Below are 22,535 nucleotides of genomic sequence, written 5' to 3'. Positions count from 1 at the left end.
CTTAATCCCTTCACGGGGATTAAAGGGCCCAGGTGCCATTTACAGCGCCAGCCTCTCCCGATTCCCCCCGCATCCACGCCAACCCCGCCGGGGCTGACACCGAGGGGAGCCCACACACTCGCGGCGCCGCGGCCTACCCGGCCGGCGCCAGCCCTCTGCCCCCGCCCTCACCGCTCCCCCGAGAGGCGCGACTTGCCTGCGAGGCCGCGGCCTGGGAGGGGCCGCGGGGCAGGGCCTGCCCGGGCCAGCGCGGCCTGCGATGCCGAGCAGTGGCGCAGCCCCAGGGAGCTGCGGCGGCTGCCGGGCCGCCGGGCGATGGTGCGCGGCGCGGGCTGGGACGGCGGGCGGTGTCGGAGCCACCTGCAGGCGCAGGGGACTAGTAGGGCGGGTCCCGCTCCAGCCGCCAGAGACTCAGCGTCTCCCGCGGCTCCGCCCCGCCGGCGTCCTGACAGCATCCCGGGGACCCGGATGAGGCCGCGCCCACCGCCCGTCGCGGCCCAGTGCCCGGATGGAGCCGCGCCGCCGAGCCGGAACCGCGCCCTGCCGCGGCTGCAGGGAGTATCTCGCGCCCGCCGCCACAGGACCGGAGGCGCAGGGCGGAGGCGCGGTCCCTCCGCGGCCGGGGCGGTGCCACCGCCGGCAGCGGGTTGCTGCCCCGGATCCAGTTCTCGCCGCCGCTTCCTGCTCCCGCCCCGCCTCACCATAGAGATGACAGGGGCGGCGTGGGCCGCGGGGCCTGCTGGGAAGGGAGCGGTGTCCCTCGGCCTCGCAGCTTAACCGGCCGGCGGCGGCGCCGAGCCTGAGGGAGCGCGCGGGTTGTCGCCATGTCGGGAGGGAGCAGCGCCGGCGAGTGGTGCCTCATGGAGAGCGACCCGGGCGTCTTCACGGAGCTTATCAAGGGCTTCGGTGAGGGGGGAGGCGAGCCGAGCCGGGCGTTGAGGTCGCGCTGCTGGGCAGGCGGTGGGGCTCTGAGGCCGCGGCTCCGCTGGTGGCTACGGCTGCTCCCGTGCGGGTGCCAGACCAGCCCGCCCGCCGCGTCCAGCGGGGCGCCGCCCGGTTCCTTGGGGAAGGGTGGGGGGCCCCTGGGCTGGGCGGGGAAGGAGACACAAGGCACGGCGGAGGGGAGGCTCGGGTCGGGGTCTGGCGCGCCCGCGCCGGCGGAGTGAGCGCTGCCGCAGGGGTGCGGGAGCGGCGCGAAACGTGCGCCTGTGGAAGCTGGCAGCGTGGCGGTGAACGGGCGCGAGTGGAAATGAGCGTGTCTCTTGTGACCTCTGCGCGGCTATCCCGGCCTGGGGCCCTGCTCGCAGCGCCTAGCGCTTCCCGCCTCGCAGCGCCGGGCTTCCCCGGCAGCCCGCACGTACTGAGGGCCGGCAGCGGCCAGCCTCCCGGCGAGGGCAGCTGCGAGGGCCCCCAGCCCCGGCGTCGGGCTGCCCCGCTGGGGCCCGGGTGTTCCCGGCTTCGGGGCGGTGGGTGCCCGGTCGCAGGGCGGGCTGTGCACCGGAGCCCGTCCTATCGCCCAGGGCACTGGTAGGCTCTGCCCGAGAGCTTGATGCCTGCGTTTGCGAATGGCTAGATAGGCGTTTGGGTCGTGTGCCGGCTGACGGAGTTACCGAGCCGCCGGGAGAGAAGGCGTTACGGGGACTGGCTGTGAGCGAGCTGAGCTCGGGCTCGGCAGTAGGCTGGGTAGCCTGCAAGGGGCAGCTTTGGCTTTCAGAGCATTAATTTTTACGTTGAATTGCATTTAATATCTTTGGCAATACTGTGATTATATGGTCTTAACAACAGAGAAGCCTATGCAGGATTTTGGCCAAAGAAGCAAAATGATTTTATGCTAGATGACATTGATTTCTAATTTGTGTCACATCTTTTTCTCACAAGTGAAGCCCAGACATGCTTCTCCTTTTGTGTTTCTATTTAGCTAATAGATTAATCTTCCACGTACTAAGTATTTGAACTTTTTGGACCCTGTCTTATGCAAACATCTTGCTTCAGTGTATTGTTTACAGTATTTTCAATCTTTCACGGGTTTTTCAGTCACCATGGGCCTTTCTCTGGAGAAAGATGTTTGAAGGTTCTGCTTTAGACTAGCTGACTATGTCTTTAAAAACATATTATTTTCAGTTGAGTAAGGGACATGAGGTGACCGACGATAGGTTAATCCCCTCTGCTTCTTTATTAAATGCAACTGTGTTATAAAGACAACATCACTGTACACAGGAGAAATTCTTGAAATAATTTCTCTTGACCGGCCTTGTTTGCTTGGTTTGGGTTTTTAATGAAGATGCATTAAAGCCTGTAAATAGACTTTCCTATGACCTGAACATACAAGTTGTAAATGTTAACACAGTCCTGTCATGTGTCTGTCTTTACCGGCTGTGTCCCTTTTAAATGGGGTAGTTGAAGAAACCCATATCTTTCCTTGTTTCAGGTTGTAGAGGAGCACAAGTTGAAGAAATATGGAGTTTGGAACCAGAGAACTTTGAAAAATTGAAGTAAGGCACTTTTCTAATCTATATGGGTTTTATTTACATTTGTCTGAAGTTGCTGAAAGAATGTATACTAACCTCAGGTGTTTTGATGGCCTTTTATTTGATTTTTGGGGTGTTTTTCAATTTCCACAGAAGTTCATGAGGATTTTTATGTAATTAAATACTGTGCTGGTTTTGGCTGGGATGGAGTTAAAACTTTCTTCATAGCAGCTGGTATGGTGCTATGTTTTGGATTTGTGCTGGAAACAGTGTTGATAACAAGGATATTTTAACTATTGCTGAGCAGTGTTTACACAGTCAAGGCCTTTTCTGCTTCTCACCCCACCAGCGAGGAGGCTGGGGGTACACAAGAAGTTGGGAGGGGACACAGCTGGGACAGCTGACCCCAACTGACCAGACAGATATTCCAGACCATATGGCGTCATGCTCAGCATATAAAGCTGGGGGAAGAAGGAGGAAAGGGGGGACATTTGGAGTGATGGCGTTTGTCTTCCCAAGTAACTGTTATGCGTGATGGAGTCCTGCTTTCCTGGAGATGGCTGATCCCCTGCCTGCTGATGGGAAGTGGTGAATGAACTCCTTGTTTCGCTTTGCTTGTGTGCATGGCTTTTGCTTTCCCCTATTGAATTGTCTTCATCTCAACCCACGAGTTTTCTCACTTTTACCTTTCCAGTTCTCTCCCCATCCCACTAGGGGGGAATGAGAGTGTGGCTGTGTGGTGCTTAGTTGCTAGATGGAGTTATACCATGACAAGTACCTGGCAATTTAATTACTTTTTATTAATGTCTTGGTACTTAAAATAGCTTTTCTGGTTTTGGAAAGAGACGCTAATACCAGCTAGAATGTGAAAATAGATTTGTAATGACTTTCTCATTGGTTTGCATTATATCCTTTGACGAAGTTCTGTTTCTTGGTTTTTTTCTTTATCTCCCTTCTTCCTCACATAACATATTTCATCTGTTGCCTTAAACTAGCTTAATGTACTCTTGTAACTTGTTTTTCCTGCAAAACCACTTCCATACATATGTGAAGGCAAATAGTCTTGTTATAATTGATAATGACTGATACCGTATGGAACAGTTCTGCCCTCATTAGGCAATATTAATTCTTTTGCCACTTTGTCCATGATGCAGTAAGTGTTATCCGTGTTCATATGGAACATTTTAAGTGGAAGTTTTAGACCTTACTCTATTCCTGTGCAGATATCCTACACTTGTATAATTATTCTTTCAGAAGACGTAGCAGTTGTACAGAAGGTGTAGTTTTACAGTTTTTGTCTGACTGAAGATATTTGACAAGTGACACCTGAATGGCAGAAATGTTACTCGAGAAATTATTTGCTGCCTGCACTGTGTACTTGATATGATACTCCGTCAGAATGTTACCTTTTTTGTTCATATAATAGCAACTTTGCTTGCTTTTACTGTCTCGTGTATACCTTTGTAGTCTTGCGTGATGGCCAGCTTCCTTCAACCCCACACTCTAACTTGAACGCTAAGAGTTAGCGAATATAATAAAACATAGCATTTTTCAAATTTCCTCAGTGGACCCATTGTTTAAAAAGACATCTCAGTCTTCTTGTCAGAGCTTAGGAGCAATTTCTTATGCAGTACAGTAGTATGTTTACCTTTTATAGATAAACCTTTTGTGGCGTCTTTGTGGTGATGACCTTAAATTCAGATTGATGTGATGAACAAGTTTTTGCTTTAATGTAGCTATAGATTTTGTGAGACTTGTTTCCTTTACTAATGAATATTTGTTTTATAGGAATACTAAATATAGTGCAACATGCAGTAAAAACTGTTTGCTGTGCAAAACATGCAGTCTAAAAAGCAAGACACAATTTTGGTAGAAAACTGGATTTCTCTTACCTGTCAGAGAGATAACTCAAAGCATGAAGTTTCACAAGAGCTCCTCCTTGAATATTTCATTTATGCCTAAGAGGGTTACCAAAATTTTAGCTCCAGTTTTTGTATATGATTGGCAATGTTTTGGTAGCTGTTTATCACTAACAGATTCAAAAGTGTTGTGCAACTGTAATTTACAGTAGCCAGGAAAACTGGTCCTGATTTACTGACTAAATGCTGATTCGGTTTGGGATTGTTTAGCATATACGGAAAGAAGCCTACAGTATGTTCTGCCTAATTAAAAGACCGTCTGAAAATTTCGGTGTAAGTTCCCTATGTTTAGAAAGAAATAATTAACAGAATTACTGTACCAGCATACAGTTAAATTATAGTAGAGATTTCTGGATTTGATATTTTTCATCAGTACAGGTGATTTTTTTTTTTTTTTCCCCCCTATCAATTTTATTTTTAGGCCAGTACATGGGCTGATTTTCCTTTTCAAGTGGCAGCCTGGAGAGGAACCAGCAGGTTCTGTTGTTCAAGATTCCAGACTGGATACAATATTTTTCGCTAAACAGGTATGGTAAGTTCAGTATTTTTCTTAGATATGTCCTGAAATATGGCTTTTAATATTGAAAAATAAACTCTTGTTAATATGTACATAAAAAACAACATTTTACAACATGAAATAACTTTAACAAATTCTGTGAGACTAGGAATTGTGTATTAAAAGATGATTAGCAAATCAAATCAGATTGATCTGTCAAGTCAGGCAAAAATATCATCAGGTATGATGACATAAGAGTAAAGCTCTTATTTACTTGTCAGTCCTTGCCTACCAGAGAAAGTAACTCTTCTATGCGGTAAAGAATTACTTGATAAATGGTCTCGGCGGAATGAGCAAACTATGTTTTTGAAACCACTTTCAACAAATTCTTTGAAGAAGTGTTTATTTTGGTCCAGCTTTTATTTCTTGTGTTTCTCAAATGCTCTGCAGTCAGGGCAGTATAACTCTAGGATAATACTTTGCTTTAAGAGTTTGCAGACCATTTTGGCGTGGAAGTTTTGATATTTAAATCAGAAAGTTTAAATTAGAAATTACAAGAAAATTTTTTTGCTAATGTAAGCCTTAGGAGTAATACTGAAATTCTGTGTTAGCTTTGACAGACTGCTGTGTCTATTGTTAGTAATTAAGAAAAGCAAGAAAAAGTAGCCAGAATGAAAGTAGGAGTATTTAATAAATATTTTTAGCTCTTTTTCAAGACCTGCTTCTCAAACAGTGATAAATGTAATAGTCCAGACAGGAAGTGTAACCCTGCATGTGTTAATTACAAAGCATTCATATCAAAGGGCAAATTATTAAGCCTTCTATGAAGACTGACACATAGACTGGTGGTTAGTTTTGGTTTTTTGCTTTGGTTTGTTGGTTTGTTTGGGTTTTTTTCTTCACAAATGCAGAAGTGTGTTGTATGTAAACTTCAGGATATAAAGAAGTCTCCACACACTTCTCGCTAAAAGTGAGAAATACAGAAAACAATGGAAACATTAGGTGTATCTATAGCTGTCCTGGCTACTCGGTACATATGCTTCTGCTGTGCAGAAAATCATCTTTAATTTGTTTCTTTTATAATCACTTTACTGTTTCATGCTGTTGTGGATGAATTTATTCCTTGGTCTTTTTTAAATACTGTGTTCTTCATTCTTCCCCTGCTGCAGCTTTTGAGTCCTGCCAAGCAATGTCCACTGCTCTCAATGATGAGCAGTAGTTTGTCAAATGTCTTTATAGGTTGATAGATCTGATAAGCACTGGTTTAGGTTGTGATTTCTACCTAATCAAATGCACTGTTCGTGATCAGTAGGCTATGGCTACAAGAATAGCCTTGATGAAGAAGAACCTCGGGGAAAATCCTTGACATAACTCTCAGAGGGTAGTTACTTGGCAGGAGGAAATTACTCTGATACGACTCTGGAGACGTTTAGACGTTTTTTAAGATGAAGGCAGGTTTACATTCATTCAAGGGATTTCACCTTGTTTCTAGTGAGTAGATGAGGTTTTCCCAGAATTGCTGTTCTTGTGGATGCTGAGAAGTTTCAAAGCATTTGTCTGCTTGCTTCACTACTTCTGCTTTTTTTCCTCTCTCCACTTCCGTTTTTGAAGCATGACACTGTGTTTAAAAGCAAGTAGCTAAGAGGAGCTTTGTTGAGCTTTAAGTTGGGATTGCAGAATGTACATCAGAAAATTCAGATAATGTTAAACTTGCTAACAAAAACAGAAAATTAAAGGTTAACAATGAAAAGTCTCCTTTTATTTTGTAGCTTTCTTTGAAGCATTCATATTTTACTGTTTTCTTAAGCACAAAACCTCTTCGTGGAAATGTAGGAACTTTCTAATCTTCCCCCTCCTTCACCTGATGCCTTTAAAGAGGGTGTGCTTGGAGTCACTTTTAAAAGTTCATTAATTTCATCATGGAAAGCAATTTCTAGAAGTATTCACTATTTTAAAATAGTAGTACCTAGTTATGCCACTTGATGGCATGGAATATGTTTCCAAAGTAACTTGCAAGGAGTTTAAAATTAGAATATCTTTTTCATACTTTAGTGTTGTCACTTAGTCAAGTGCAGTGACTTGGCAAAATCAAAACATTTCCTGTAGACAAATACATGCTTGTGTTTCATGTCAGTTCAGTTTTGTCTGGACTGAGGTATTGTGACTGAACAACTAGTGAAATAGTCACAAAGAAATTAAAAGCAAAAGTCAACAAATAAGTGAAAGAAACTGTTTTTGATGTTTTGGGGAGGATTTGTAATACCAGCTTAGCTCTGCTGACTTTTACATTGGAGGAAGTTAGCCTTAGTTAGATATCTAACTTGACATGCTATGTTTTGAGGACTGATGGTGCAGAGCAAATTTGCTCAAGCAAATGGCTGATTTGATGATTTGTTGATGATGTTGAGGATGTCTTGGTCCTCCCAACCTGTCTTCTTTCAGCTTCATGGTTCTGTTCCTCTCTTGCAATGGCTCGGCTGCGCATTGAACTTCCATGAGCCAGTACAACTCACCAGCCAGCAGTTTTCCATAGATTCTCTGTGCATATTTTCTGGGCTGGTCTCCTGCTACATTATGAGATATATTTGTTCAGTGGGTCTGTACAGGCCAAAGCTGGTAGAAGGTAAGTGAGGGAGAACAGGATTATCTTTATAGTAGTGCTGAGATTACTGCATTTCCTGAAACCACAGTCTGTGACTCCTCCTGAGTCACCCAGGAGCACAAGGGAAGACAAGCATCAATATTAAATTTTTTTATTATAGCAACCCCTCCCAGCTATCATGCAATTGGGCTCATGTGCCTCTTTTATTTTCTCTATGCATTTTTAAGTCTAATTTTATGGTGGCTTTGAGGATGTTTTGTTATCTTTCAAGAATCTTTTTCAGATGTCAAGACTTTTTTTTTCTTAATTACAAAAGTGATGAGTAAAATAACTATATGTTCATTTGTAGGCTGGAACCCCAGAACAAATAGATTTGTTTTCTGGGCTAGAAAAATTTTTATGGCATTTGAGATTATTGGTCTGTTGATCTGTATCTTTAAAACTGACGTGACACTGGAGCCCTAAAAATCTCAAGTAGTCTTTAACTCTCTTTCCCATGCGTTTTCTCTTTTAAATGTTACCATCTAAAGAGATGTGGTACAATCCCTTTTAGGGCAGGGAAGTTTTAAAGTGTCATTCTGAATCCTGTATGAGCAAGACTAATTGTTACTATGTAACACCAATTTACTGGGAGAAATAAATGATGCTGTTACAGTATGTCTCTGTTTCTGTTCAGGTTTAATTAAATGTTCCATCTTAAGAAATGTTTCATTTTAGAGGGGGGAAACTTCAGTTAGATGTAAAAGGCTACAGCTCTCCAACTGTGTCTAGCAAAGCATCTTTAAAATTGCATTAAGGAGCACAATTTTGATAAGAAGCTAGTGCATGCTCACATTTTACTCGTATCTACTTTCATAGCAATGTTGTAGTTGAATTCCAGATGACAACTAGGTCTTGTTCAAAGTTAAATCACCAGTATGTTGGGGGGAATTGAATTTTAAAGTCTGTCTAATATGCATGCATATTATAGGATTTTTTTTTTTTTAATGGTCACTTTTATGTGCACTCATGTTAAATTTGGCCTCCCTGTTATGCCTAGGTATGATTTGGTCCTCTATTTGAGGCCACAGAACTCTGGATGATCTTACATACCCTTTGAGCTAGGATACCTAGGCACAATGAGGTGAGTTAAGGATACAACTTCAGCCTTAACTCTGAATTTCCTGATTTCTGTGTTGCTTAAGTAGGCCCTTGCTGTTATTTTTACACATAGTGACTACACGATTGTACCACTCACTGTATTCAGCTATCTTCAGCACTGTTTTGAATCGTTGTATTCTGTGCTGATCGCTGCAGAAGTGGAAGTTTCTCTTGACAGAAAAGAATGCCATTGTCGCAGACTTAAGTACTAAAATTTTTCAGTTTAACAACCTCTTCAGATTTTATTACTCAAGTATTGGTATCATGCCTTTGTTTTGTGCCATGTATTTATTTTATGCTGCATTGTGATGATTACTACTTTTAGTAATTTGGAAATTACTACTGTAATAATAAAACATTCACTTCATTAATTGGGAATAAAATCTATATACCTTCAGAAGGAGGATCTTCTAAATGATACTGTTAATAACAAAACATTGGTCTGTAGTTATCTTTGTGCCACTAGTGGAAGCATATTATAAGTATTTTTTTAACACTTCTAATATTTCAGTTGATTTCCAACTGAAAATTTTTGACGTTTTCAGGTTTGATAACATTAAGATAGACCAGATATCTGTGTTAAAGCTAAACTTCGGGTAGTTTCATAAGATAGTAGAATGATAACTTCATAAGTAAAATGAACTTGCAACACATCTAATCAAAATCAGAAAGAGATTTTCAGTAATTTAATATAACTATAGGAAGATTATATATTTATTAAAAAGAAATAAAAACAGATTTTAAAAATTAGATACTATTTTTAAACAAAAGTAAGTTTCAGAATTTTGCCCTAATGCTGAATTTTTCACCTTGAGCTTTGTAAAGCCAACTGTTTGCTAACATTAGGATGCTTAGTAAGTGAACCCCAGAGATTTGCTGGTTATACTACCAATTGCAGCCCAGTGTCGTCCACAGCATTTTTTTAAAAACAAAGCATGTAATCCATCAGATAGAGGATGTGAGTCAAGTGCTTCAGCCTTAAGTTGACCCAGAAAATCAGATTGGATCCTTAAGGAAATCTGCATGCTTATGAAGTTACACATCTTAATTGAAGAGTGTGCCAGAGTAGCCCATTCAAGTGGTTCCTTTGTTTGTTTTAAGGTAAGCTTTACTTGATGATATGGCAATCTTAGCTTTTTTGAGATCATCTCACTAATGTGCATATACATCTGTATATATATTCTTTTTTTTAAAATATTATTGAATACACCTTATAGCTTTACTAGCAAAATCTTTCAAATATGGGTATCTGCTTTATGTTGGAGTCCTGAATATTGATCAATCAAATATTCCTGGACAGTAATATACAGGCAAATGTTTTCATTTCTGGACAAATACAGAAAATTCTTTTAAGTTTCCTCAAATCAAAAATCTTTCTGGGACAACCTGCATATATTGTCATGCTATGTAAATGCAGAAAATGTTTTCTGCCAATGCTGAGCACCTTAAGTAAGAGATACCCATCTACCCTAATTTCCAATGTATCCTGACCAATTTCTCTCTCAATGGACTCACTAGCTTGTGTGTGTAGCAGTGCTGGACTGGCTGTGTGCATTGGTCGGATGCTGTGCCCATGTGACAGATCAACCTTTCACTCGTCTAGATTTGGTACTACAGTCACCTCCTCACTCTGTGCTCTTCACCCTGCCCATGAACTACCACTGGCTCCATACCTCCTCCTTCCATCTTGGTAGTTCTTCCATGTCATCTAGATCCAGAAACACACTGTGTTTTTATGCATATCACATGCACATGCTTCTCTTCCTCTGCTACAAGATTATTCTTGCTGCCTTTTCCTTATCTCCTGCCTCTCACTTTCTGAAGAGCATTTGTAGTTCTATAATGTACTTCCATTCTGGCAGCTGGGGGCTACTGGTCTAAGACTTGTGTCTGTTGCGTATTGTTTTCTAGCAGTAAGACAAGTTTAGCTTGGTCCTTATATACTTAAACAGACTCCTCTCATACTGCAGTTGGAATACAAAAATATATTTATGCTGACAGGCAAGTATTTGATGAGACCACAAATTCCTTGCTGAGTTTAATTTTTCCTCCTATTTTTGCTGTTATTTAAAGCTCCGGTATCGAGCTGGTCCAACACAGTTTCTGTGTTGATATTGCCTCTAGGCACAAAATCTCTCTTAATTTCCCTTCCCTTTTTTGAAGCTGTTATTGGGTTAGCAGTCTGCAGAGCAGCTGATTGTTCCATCTTGATTTTTAGTACAAATAGTTAGTGCTGTCACTCCCTATAATGTCCTGTATTATCATTTAACAAGTGTGTTTTACTGTAGTGACCCTCCCTTCATTGTAATAGCACTATTCGAATAGTTCTTCACTATAGGTCTCTCTTCCTTCTTTTTCCTTTCTCTGTGAGATTAATTACAATGTTTGTAACCAGTGCTTCAGATTAGCCTGTTCTAATCCACTTAGGATCTTCCTGCTTTCAACCTAGGACTGCTTTTACAACTGTCTATCCCTAGTCATATCTCAGAATCTTTAGTTCTTGGTTCCTTTTCCTATGTTTTAGTATTAATTCTCTCGAATTAAATCATTCTAATAGTCTATGGTTTTTAATTTTTCTGTTGCTCTTCATTATTTCACTGCCCTTGATGGATTTTCCTTCTATGTCCTTTATTTTGTAATTGTATGAACTGTAGTCTTTAGCTTGCATACCTGCAGTTTGTGTAATTTGAGTTTCCGTTGCTGTAATCTGTTCTGTGTGTGTAGTTGACTCCCTTGTTTACCATCTAAGTCAACTATTTTGTACTTTTCTTAAATTAAGAAGTGCTTTATTATTTCTTTATAATCTGCACTATACAGACATAATCTGAACTGACAACACCCTGAAGCATAGAAAATGAATATATGATGTGGCTTACAGTATTAACATAGCATAGTAGGCTTTCCTTTGTTAAGGACTAGCTTTGATGGTAGAGCAGGATGGTTGTTTTTTCTCTTTTTTTTTTTTTTCCTTTCTCTTGTTGGAAGTGGTTTTACATTCACAACCCTGAACTAATTTTCACTTTTTTTTAATACAAAATCAATATCTTCTCTCCCGGTCCTAAGGTTTAAGTAGCATTTTAAACTGCAAAATAGTCTCATAGACTGAAAATATATTATTTTTCCTTGTCGATATCTCACTGAGAAAAAAAGCTGCTAATACAAAGTCTTTCTTGTATTATGGCCTTATACCATTTGATTACTGTACTTTTAATTAAATCTCAGTTTATATTTAATAATACTTGTCTCTTTCTTTAAATACTGTATTTTAGTTTGGGTATTACTAAGCAACATTAAAGACATGGCTGTGTTATGAGGGGTTTTGTTTATATTTAAAAAATAGAGTAGTTAACACTGAAGGAACAGTGTCACGCAAGCTAGTAACTTAAATGTTAGGTTGAAAAGAGGAGGTATATTGTAAATTAAGAAACAAGTGAAAATCTAAAACTTCATATGGCTTATTATTCAGCAAACAATCTTTTAAAAAATCTTTACATCTTGGAACACCTCTAAATTTTATTATTTTGTCCCTAGGATATTTGAAGTTTTTTGTCCAAGGCAACCTTTTTATAAAAATTCTAGGTTCCTTAATATGCTTTATTGCCCCAAATTAATACTGTGTTTGAGCTCCCACTCCTGGTAGGGATTCTGATTATTTGAAGGACATTCTTGTTGGGAGAGTTGACTTCTTTAAGACCATAGATACAGTAACTTATTTTGGGCAGCTTGCTTTGAATACTACTTAATTTGTTTTTCCACCGAGATCAGAGAGTTCCTGTATTTCTTCTCTGTCCTTTATTAATCACTTTAGGAAGGTGATGAGGCAGTAGAATGACAAGAGTTTCTAAGTGGAGGTGTGAAATATCAGTTTTATCGATGAATTGTATATGATAGCCATCCAGCATTCATTTTATTAGTCTCCTCCTCCTCAGACTAGATTTGCTGCTTGTTTTAGAGTGAAGCTCTAATGTGAAGCAACATAGAAAGTGTGTGTTTGTAATGAAAAATGTTGCCCAGTTTCAGCTAAATTTTTATCGCCAGTACTGAACAAATTCTCAACACTTTTTTTTTCTAGGTGATTAATAACGCTTGTGCTACTCAAGCCATAGTAAGTGTGCTATTAAATTGTGCTCATCAAGATATCCATCTAGGAGAGACTTTGTCAGAATTTAAAGAATTTTCACAAAGTTTTGATGCTGCGGTAAGTGCCTACTATTTCCTGTATTTTAAGTATTATAGTGTTATATCTATGTTGGCTTACAATTTCATTTTATTATCTACTTTCAGATGAAAGGTTTGGCACTAAGCAACTCAGAAGTAATTCGGCAAGTTCACAACAGTTTTGCCAGGTAATGCATGTTTTAAATCTGGGCAAAATTTGAGGAAATCCTTTTTCATCTCAGATTTTTTAAAATTTTCTTTGCAGACAACAGATGTTTGAATTTGATGCAAAGTCTTCAGCAAAAGAAGAAGATGCATTTCACTTTGTAAGCTATGTTCCTGTTAATGGACGGCTATATGAACTAGATGGCTTAAGGGAAGGACCAATTGATTTAGGTAATATATATCTTTTTCTGAACATCCTTCGTTTTAACACTAGCTTATTGCAACAAATTGGTTGTATGTTACAGTGTCAAACCAAGTTATATATTACAATACAGCATATCTTTAAAGTTTTTTTAATGTGCTATTCAGGCTCATACTTTATTGCAGTCATTTATATTGTTTTATTTTCATTGTTCTGAAAATGCAGTTTTCTTGCTGCTTCCTCCAGGTTTCTGTTTATCTCTCATTTCATTCAGTAATCAAATGAACAGGCCATGCAATCCAGTGGGCTTCTAATACCTTAATAGTTTTGTTGTAAGAGAGAAGCTTACATAACCCACTTCTTGGGAATATTTGCTCTCCTTACCTGAAGTATGTTGTTGTTCTCAGCTGTCTCTAACAAAACCTGGTAAAACTATATAATCTTTTTGTCTTTCCTTACTGATAGTGTGCAAATATTTTTTCCCCACGTCTTCCTTTTTGTGGTACTGTCACCCAAGACAGTTCCTGTCCCATGTCTTCAAAGCTATTTTTTTTTTCCCGGTTGGTTATAAACTATCCATTTATTTTATTGTTTGTTTCTTCTGTGGGAGCATGCATACAGCTGACTCCATACAATTCTTATACATTATGTGGCTGATGTTTACACACTGCCCTCTTTCTTCTTAGATAGCAAATATTTTCCCAAGGGTTTGAAAAAGAATAGTGACTTTTAGCATAGCTTTATTTTCTCTGAGACTTGATTCTGTGTTGTGTCTCGTAATCTTTCTTAACTGGCAGTATGTGTGCCATCTTGTGTCTTGAAAAGCTCTACAGTGCCTATCGTGTGTCTGCACTTTCTTTTGAGTCTGATATAATCTCAAAATGTTCCACACTCCATTTCCAGAGTCTTCCTAGTTTTCTTGACAGTTATATTTATTTTTAGGCTGAGTAATGGCTTGCTGCTAAATCTCATCTTTAGTCTGGTTAGAGAGACTGTACAGTCTGCAGACCTCCCAGTAACATAACTTTTGTGGTCACAGGATCGTGGGTCTTTTCATCTGCTGTAAGGTCTTGAAATTGTTAAGAAGACATTATCAGCTTATGATATCACCTTTAGTTATCCTCTTGTTTATCTTAAAATCAAGTTATCTATCATACATCCTTTTTATATTTTTTTCTATGCCTGGCTTTGTAACATTGTATTGCATCTACATAGTGTTAACTCTTTATTTTGTCTAAATGGAACAGCTATAACTATCCATACTTTTTTCTTTTGCTGTCTACTTTTATATTGTCATACCAACTAATTTCTTTTGTGCCATAAAAATATTACATAACATACTTTTTCCCACCCATGTTGTTTCTTAGATCAACAAAATAGATGTTAGATGCTTATACCCTTAAAATTTAGTTTTGCTCCATTGCTTTGGCCAGTACGTTAACCTAAATGTTGTTATTAAAAAAAAGTACTTTCTACCTCCTAAAAAAACCCACCTGAGTAATTTGAGACTGCAGTTGGCAAGTTACATACTCTGAAGTTGCTGCATAAGCCTGAATTACACAAGTCTTGAATTTGCAACAAATTTTGCAAAGAAGATTCATTGTTTTCTTTTTTCTGTTTTTTCTAGGTGCATGCAATCAAGATGACTGGATAAGTGCTGTACGGCCTGTCATAGAGAAACGTATACAAAAGTAAATGATCACGATGCTTTTAAAATATAGCACTTTATATATGTTTAAAAATTCCTTATTCTTAATTTCCTTAATTGAAGGCTTTCAACTGAATTTCTAAGGAATGACGCTTATGCATCATTTTTATATGCATATCACTGTGTGACTTCAGAACCTGTTGCCCAACATGAGCCAAACGTGATGATAGATAAGTCTCAAATACGCTGTGTTGCTGTATGATTAATCAAAGTAGGTATCTGTGTAGTGAGGAGAGATCCTACTAGTTCTCTGAAAAAGGAAGAGCAAGATTACTAACTTTGTTAGACAACTGTGTGTCTTTGCGAGTGAAAACTAAGAGCACCATTACTATGGATAAAGTTTGGTTGTACGCTTATAATTAAAAATACCAAATAATAACTATATCCCCACAGCTGGTATTTACAGAAAACAAGTTTTCCTTAGGTATGTGGCTTGTTGTAGAAATTTAAGCTAGAAAATCATGCTATAGAAGTTTTCCTACTGCTTAGCTCTGACCCTCAAACTGCAGACCCAAACGTGTTAGAAATAAAGCTGATTGTATGCCATTTTTAGGAAATAATTTTCAAAGTCTTTTACTTGAAGACTTTGTTTTGATAGGCAAAACATTACTACCAAATCCCCTTCGGAGATTTTAAGCTCCGAAAGGCCTGCTAGTCTAATTGTTGAATGTACTTTGCACATTGTATGAAGAAGTCTCCAATGTTTTCTAACAAGTAACAGTAATGAGAAAGTAAAAATACTGTGTGTAGCAGTCTTGTGCAAGTTTTCTTGTCAACTATATATCATGTTTTATTTTCTTTTTTGAACAGTTTCAATTTTTATTTTTTGTGACCACAGACAGGAATAGTAATAAGTTGGGAGAGGAGGTTATTAGGAGTTACGTATTGGGTAGTGCTCATCTGAGGTCTGATTTTATTTTGTGGCAAGATTGGATTTGTAACACAGCTTAGCTTAATAGATCATTTAGATTTCTTTTCCCAGAAAATGCATTCCCTTATAAAGAAATTGTGGAGGAGGTTTTTGAGTTGTCGTGTTAATAAATAATTTTGAAAGTGTTTGTTTTTATTGTTGTTGTTCTTCCTTTAGATACAGTGAAGGTGAGATAAGGTTTAACTTGATGGCTATTGTATCTGACAGAAAGATGATATATGAGCAGAGGATTGCAGAATTACAGCAGCAACTTGCAGAGGTAGGCCATGGTATTTAAGTTACTGGAGTAGTTCTCTGATAATAGTTCTGTGTCTTCGCTTTATTATTCACCACCTTCTTTCCTGGCTCCAAATGGACTATCACTAAAAAAATGCAGGAAAGGATTGCTACATATCTGTCCAGCACAGTGCAGTGCTATGTGGATGCACTGATGCAGGTCTGGTTAGTTCTGGGTGAGCTGATTTGAGCACTTGGTACAGTATGACCATGTCATTGTGGCTCTGTCTTGACTAATTTTCTGTGGTTGTGGAACTATTCTTCTCCTAGTACCTGAGCTAATCTGCTTATAACTAACTGTGGCAACTCCTTGAATGCTCCTATAACTGTAAGCAAAATTGAATCTTTCTGTGATAGAAATACTCCCAAGACTTATTTTAATTAAAAATATATTTTTAAAAAAGCAGTAACATCATCCAGTTAACTTTTTCTGTTTTGTGGAAGGAGGAGCCTATGGATACAGATCAAAGTAGTAATATGTTAAGTTCTATACAATCAGAAGTTGCAAAATACCAGATGTTAATTGAAGAAGAGAACCAAAAATTAAAAAGATATAAGGTACGTAGCCTTTGCTTTTCTGATTAAACTGTTGGAAAAGTTGTAAGAAAAAGCCAGCTTTTATATCTATGGGAGGCTGTTGCAATTAATCTGAAGGAATTGGATGGGTATTAGACAATGTTATTAATGTTGCATTCCTGAATTCACAGATTAATTACCAGTTTCACTCCTTTTAGCATAAGGCTTACAAGTCAATTTGTAGTGGTCTCTGTAGCTCTCTTTGTTTTGCCACTTCTTTGTATTTTTCTCACTTCAAAGTATTTTTTTAAGCACAGTGAGTTCTAGAACCTCCTACAAAGGAATTGCTTTCACTAAAAATGAAAGAAGTGTTTTCACTAGTTTGGAGAAGGTACAGACCAAGACTTCAATAATTCTGATAGATTTGAAATCTATTTCTACAGTACATGTGTTAAGTTGTAAAGAGTTACTGTTACCTGTCTGTAAAGCAGTGTTACTATATTCTGTTCCACAGCATCAGGATGCAATTCAAGAAACTATTAAAAAAACAAAACACAAAACCAAACCAAAGCATGAAAGCAAGCGAACAAATGAAATTGGGGGGCAAAAACCCTTGAAGTTCCTAACTGTATGTGTAAATACTGGGGAAACTGCTTAAGTCCACATTTTTTTATGTTAGGGCATCTACTTGTGGTCTTTGGAGGCCATTCCTCTCGGGTAAAAAAACCAAACATTCTCCTACCTTTCTGAGGGATTGAACCATTGTAGAAGTTGCAAAGTGTTCAGTACAACAAAAATAGTTACGCTTTTGCATTACAGAAATGTTTAAGGCTTCAGTGTAGGCTGAGGCCACAACTAAGCAATGGACTGTAAAAATACATAGGTCAAACTGCAATTTAAGTTGAGGAAAAAAAAGAAGTTTAGATGACAGTACTTGTCAGCGTTACAGCAGTGGCTAAACCATATAACCTACTTAATCATTGAGGGGTTTTCGGATAGTATAACAAAAGACCATAAGGAGAATTTGTGCATAAAGCAGTAAATTCATCTGGCATATACTTTCTCACCACGTGCTCAGAATTTTATTGCTTTGCCTTTCTTTTTAGCTGGCTGAAATTTAAAAAACTCCAGCTCTTGGCGGGGCACAATGATGGGGGTGGGAAAAATCCCCGTTTAGCCATATAATAATTCTGTTAATTCTTTTAATTATTTTTAGATCGAAAATATTAGAAGAAAACATAACTACCTGCCTTTCATCATGGAATTATTAAAGACTCTAGCAGAGCACCAACAGTTAATACCATTAGTAGAAAAAGTGAGTATTTTCTAGCTGACTTTTAAGAAACAGTATATCACTAGAATTCTTCATACCTTCTACTTAAAATGAAAAATGGAGCCAAATATCTTGGAAGCATAAATGGCATGAGTTTGTTTATTTAAACTGCTACATTCAGATATATTGCTAGTTTACTTGATAGTCCCTTGCAGTTCTCAAGAGGCACAATTCCAATAGAGATTGGAGGTTGTGGGACCAACCAACTTTGCATTATTATTACGCAAAGGCAAACTGTATTTCCACTTTGACAACCTAAACAAATTTTTCTAGTGGTTATGTAGGAAGAGGCAATCCAGTATCAGCCAAATGACCACATTACAGGGCATAAGGTGCTACAATACAAGAGACTAATGATTTGGGCTTTTCTACACGAGAAATTAAGTTCTGTTACAATTGTGATGTGTAGCTCCAGTTAGTATGTGGTAGAGTTCCCTATACTATCTTGATATCCCTTTTTGAACTGAAGATTACTTGAATGTATACATACACAGACACCTATGTACAAGATTGATCCCTTTTGCCAACCTGCAACTTTTAACACTCAGCTTTGTTGATTTATCTAGCTGTCAACACTAGATGGCAACCTTTGCACAGAGGTTCTGGTAATTTAGGTAGCTTGAAATTTGTTCTTTTCATTTTCTCTGCTCTCCTACTGATTTACTGGTTCATTGTTTTCCCCTTTTTAAGGTGTTTAGCTATTAACATTGATTTAGTATTAAGGTTTGTATTAAGGCTTATTTACTAAAGTGGGTGTGTAACTTTAGCAAGGTTATTATTAAACTGTATGGTTAGTCAAGTACTTGAATTGTAATAAGATCAGTGCTGGCTTGCATATCTACTCATGTGCTATAGACAGTATCCCTGGTTTTGAACTCGCACTGAAAAAGGATCTCTATATTATTATAATGAAAAAAGAGCTAAATATTGTTTAGTAAGTACATTCTTTAGCTGAATTTACTTAGGAAAGTATGTTTGGAGGCCAGTAGTTTATAAGACAGTAACTTTTTTGGATTCAGTTTTTAATCTTTTCCTGCTTTGGGTAACTTGTGGAGTTTTAACTCCTATCAACATGAGACTGGATTATTAATAACACCATCAAGCTTCTTTTACTAGTGAATTTGCAGTGGATCTGAGCAGCTGGTGATAACAGATCTTAATTCTAAATCACTGAATTGGATCCAATTCTGTTCAATAAGTGGTAACAAGCAGCAGTCTGATTCAGAATGAACAAATGTTTTAACAGAAAAATTACTAGTATGCACCTGAATTGTCCCCTCTTCTTGCCTAATCTGTTTTCACTAAATTCATAGGGAAGAAAATGCTAGTTCCCTGTCAATTTGAACTATTTATCAATTGATACAAGTTACATGAGAATCTGTTCACAAATATCTTGGTAGGAACTCTTGCGGGTTTTTTCCACTCTGCTTTTTTGAAAGACCTAAAAAACTAAGATCTCGGTTGCTTCAGAATTTAATTTGTGGTACTTATTGTATCTGTATGCAACACGTTCTTGTGACATAGAAATAACTCTTCCTAATGAAAATATTTTATGTTTAAATTAAATTAATGTGGAGGTATAAAAAATGAAGGTTAAATTAGGTTTTAAAAATAGGGCTTTTTTTCACCTCTCCTTTTCCCCTGTGGAAGTTATGTAATCTTATAGTTTCTTTTGTGTTAAATATTTAAACCTATATGTGGTCTTAAAAGACTTTATATATGAACCCAGTAAAATAGGAGTAGGATACTTCTGAAGGGTCTAAATTTACATTTAAAATGTCTCTCTACGGCATATTTTATTGAATGTTTGAAAATATAATGAGCAGTCATCCAAAGTTCAGAAAGGTCTTTGTCTTATCAGAGCTTAACATCATCTCCCTTTGTTTTCTAGGCGAAAGAAAAGCAGAATGCCAAGAAAGTTCAGGAGGCCAAGTGAAGATGACTTTGCAAAATACATATGTTTATGTGCATCTGAAACTATTTTCATGACAACAAATAAAACTTTTCATAAACTTTAAATTTTGTCCAGCGCACGTTTGACAATTGTAACAGTTTGTCTTGTACTGTATGCACGGGTCTAATTCTCTTCCTTCCCCTGCATCTTGTGCATGTAGTACTGCTAAGTAATGTTTAGGTTCTCTTGGTCAAATTCAGTATTTAACAGTCTATCTGATTTCTGAAAGCTTGGAAGGTGGACCTAAAAATGTGCAAGGAAAATGTATCCATTTTGTCCCACTTGAATATATGGTAATGATACAAATGCCAGAGTTTAAGTACAAGCATGAGCCTTCTCTGCTCATCCCTACTAACAATTATAATACTATCCGATTGTTCAGTGACATACCTTGCATCTTTGTTTTTATGAAGTATGTGTCTAATTTTTTTATAAAATTGAAAAGTATGAATTTAGCTGTAGAAACATTTGCAAAGACCAATGTATAATCTCAAAAGATCTGCATTGCTTTAGTAGAAAAGATAATAAATATTCCCATTTTTATTTTGGCAAACTTTCTTCTGTGGTATTTTATTATTGGATAAGATGATTAGGATATGTATTGGAGGTCATCAGCCTTGTGAATTCGAGTATATGTGTTCTAAATTTGAGTTAGGAAGAAGACACACTTGTTTTGGGGAGTTAATATTCTTGGATATAAAGTAGTACAGTATGTTAAATTTAAGTCTTTGAAACAGTGCATTTTAATTGACCTTTAGAGGTAATTTAATACAAGAGAAAACATGTATGGAAGATTCTTGTTGATAACAACATTGTAATGGAAGATGCTTGAACTGCCTTTCACAGACCAAAGGGAAGGTCTGGGGAGTGGAGTTCCCATGGTCTCCTACCTTCTTAGTGCTACTTCTATGTCAACTATGACTAGGCAAATTGTTTTGGTAAGGATAGTAACAGGCTGTTGTAACAATACATAGTATTTGAATTTCTGAAACAGTTAGTGCATAGCTTATATACATTCATTTAGAAGACTTCCAGTTTCTTCCGAAAAGACTCAGACAAGAAACAGAAAGAAAAACAAACACAAGAACTTGAATTGTTTGAAAGACGTTTAAAGCTAGCAAAAGATGTTTGCTTTGCTTACTTTGCTTATAGGCTTACCTCATTGAACTGTGAGGTCCTTTGGTCTTGTAGGTTTGTATGATGAGAATATAATATATTTAGAGAATTTTTTGAAACCCTGATATGAACCAAATTCTGTTACCTGTTGGTGCTTCATATATATTGCGTATATATTGACAGGATAAAATTTTGGCCAAAGAAGTAAAACACATACTGTGCTCTCCTGCTGCTGAAAGGATCGACCCGAGTCATTGCCGTGGCTGGAAGGGTAAGATCTGTTTCAAATGAGAACGTGAGATCCGTGTCTGTGTGTTGTACAAAATTGATCAGGTTGATGAGAACATAAACTGTGTGTGAGAGTTCCCTACTTCAGTCATTCATTGCAGCAATATTGTTTAGGGGAAGGGAAAGACTCTGTCTCTGCAAGAGGCATTTCTGATCCTAAAATTATACTCAAAACCCCGTTTCAGCCTGTTGAAAAGATTTGTCTGTCTTTAAGTGGTAGCCTGATGATTCCTGCTGCACCCTGACAATCTTTTGATACTTACTACAACAAAATTTTGCTATTCCATAATAGATGTCAACTTAGATTCTACTGAGGTCATTCCATTCTCCTTTTATTTGCATGCTTGGGCATGTACAAGAGGAAAAGGAATTTTGCTAAAGCAGTAAATTATTTTTGCAGTTGTCAACTAATTTTAATAGTAATTTTTTAGAAATTAGAATAACTTATATTGCAAGCAAACTTTCTGGGTTTGTGGAATGAAAAAAATCCAGGATGGATGTGAAGATCAAATTCTAACAAAACTTGTTAGTGCACTGTGTGAGTGAAAAGTTTTTTGTTGTGTTTTTTTTTTTAAAAAAGGGGTGTTTAATGCAGAAGTAGAAGAACTCAAAATTAGATTATAGAATCTTTTTTCCTGATCAAAAACTCCTATGCTAATTTTTGACCATTTTCACCAAGTTTGTAAAACCGTTTTTCATAATATGTATCTTGATCTTAAAGGCAATTATTTGTATGTTGCCTACTTTTTAGGACAGTGTCACATGAATGTAAAGGTGTATATGAAGTTGATGAATTACCCAATTAAAGGTGCTGAAAAAATCAAAATGGAGATTTGGGCCTTAATCCATCTTACAGTGTTACAGTACGGTATTTTGCTGTATTTAGAATGGTGAAAAGTTTGTGTTCTGATTTATTTCAAGGGCTGCTGCTTTCTGATGGTATAAACGCACGGTGTGGCGTAGCTGTCAGAACTGAGATTTGACCATAATGAGAATAAACAATAAGTACAGTTTCTCTGAAGAGTTCTGCCGTACAGCTGCTGTTTCCTGTTGCCCAAAAGAGGTCAGTGTGCCTTCCCATTTGCTAAAAGTTTGTTAACATAAAATCCCAATGTAAAATCTCAGTGTGATTTCACAGTGTTGTTCTCTGGCTGCCAGTCTTAACATAGTACATAAAAATTTAAGAATCCTGCTCTAGCCTGGTTTCTTTCTTCAGAGTAACGTTTTATATTTTGTACCTGAATTATTTTACAATATAAATTT

The 22,535-nt window shown here is 38.2% G+C and overlaps 1 protein-coding gene across 2 annotated transcripts; it reads left to right on the top strand.

Annotated features, from left to right (window-relative positions):
- Positions 1 to 824: 824 nt before the first annotated feature.
- UCHL5 (ubiquitin C-terminal hydrolase L5) lies at positions 825 to 19,850 on the top strand (the record flags this gene model as incomplete). 2 transcript variants are annotated; one of them, XM_082003141.1, is made up of 11 exons in its annotated part: positions 825 to 906; positions 2,429 to 2,492; positions 4,809 to 4,914; positions 12,698 to 12,823; positions 12,910 to 12,971; positions 13,049 to 13,179; positions 14,778 to 14,841; positions 15,946 to 16,048; positions 16,510 to 16,623; positions 17,798 to 17,896; positions 19,806 to 19,850. In XM_082003141.1, the coding sequence occupies 11 exons, from the start codon at positions 825 to 827 to the stop codon at positions 19,848 to 19,850; spliced, it is 996 nt and encodes a 331-aa protein (XP_081859267.1). The 2 variants fall into 2 exon arrangements, with proteins under 2 accessions (XP_081859267.1, XP_081859268.1); XM_082003142.1 differs by lacking the exons at positions 825 to 906; positions 2,429 to 2,492; positions 4,809 to 4,914; positions 12,698 to 12,823 and having other exon boundaries at positions 16,513 to 16,623.
- Positions 19,851 to 22,535: the final 2,685 nt, after the last annotated feature.

This window comes from Phaethon aethereus (assembly GCF_964289735.1).
Source record: "Phaethon aethereus genome assembly, chromosome: 8".
In the NCBI taxonomy this organism is placed as follows: Eukaryota; Metazoa; Chordata; class Aves; order Phaethontiformes; family Phaethontidae; genus Phaethon; species Phaethon aethereus.
Note: the sequence above shows the minus strand (reverse complement) of the source record. Positions and strands in the feature narration are given on the sequence as shown.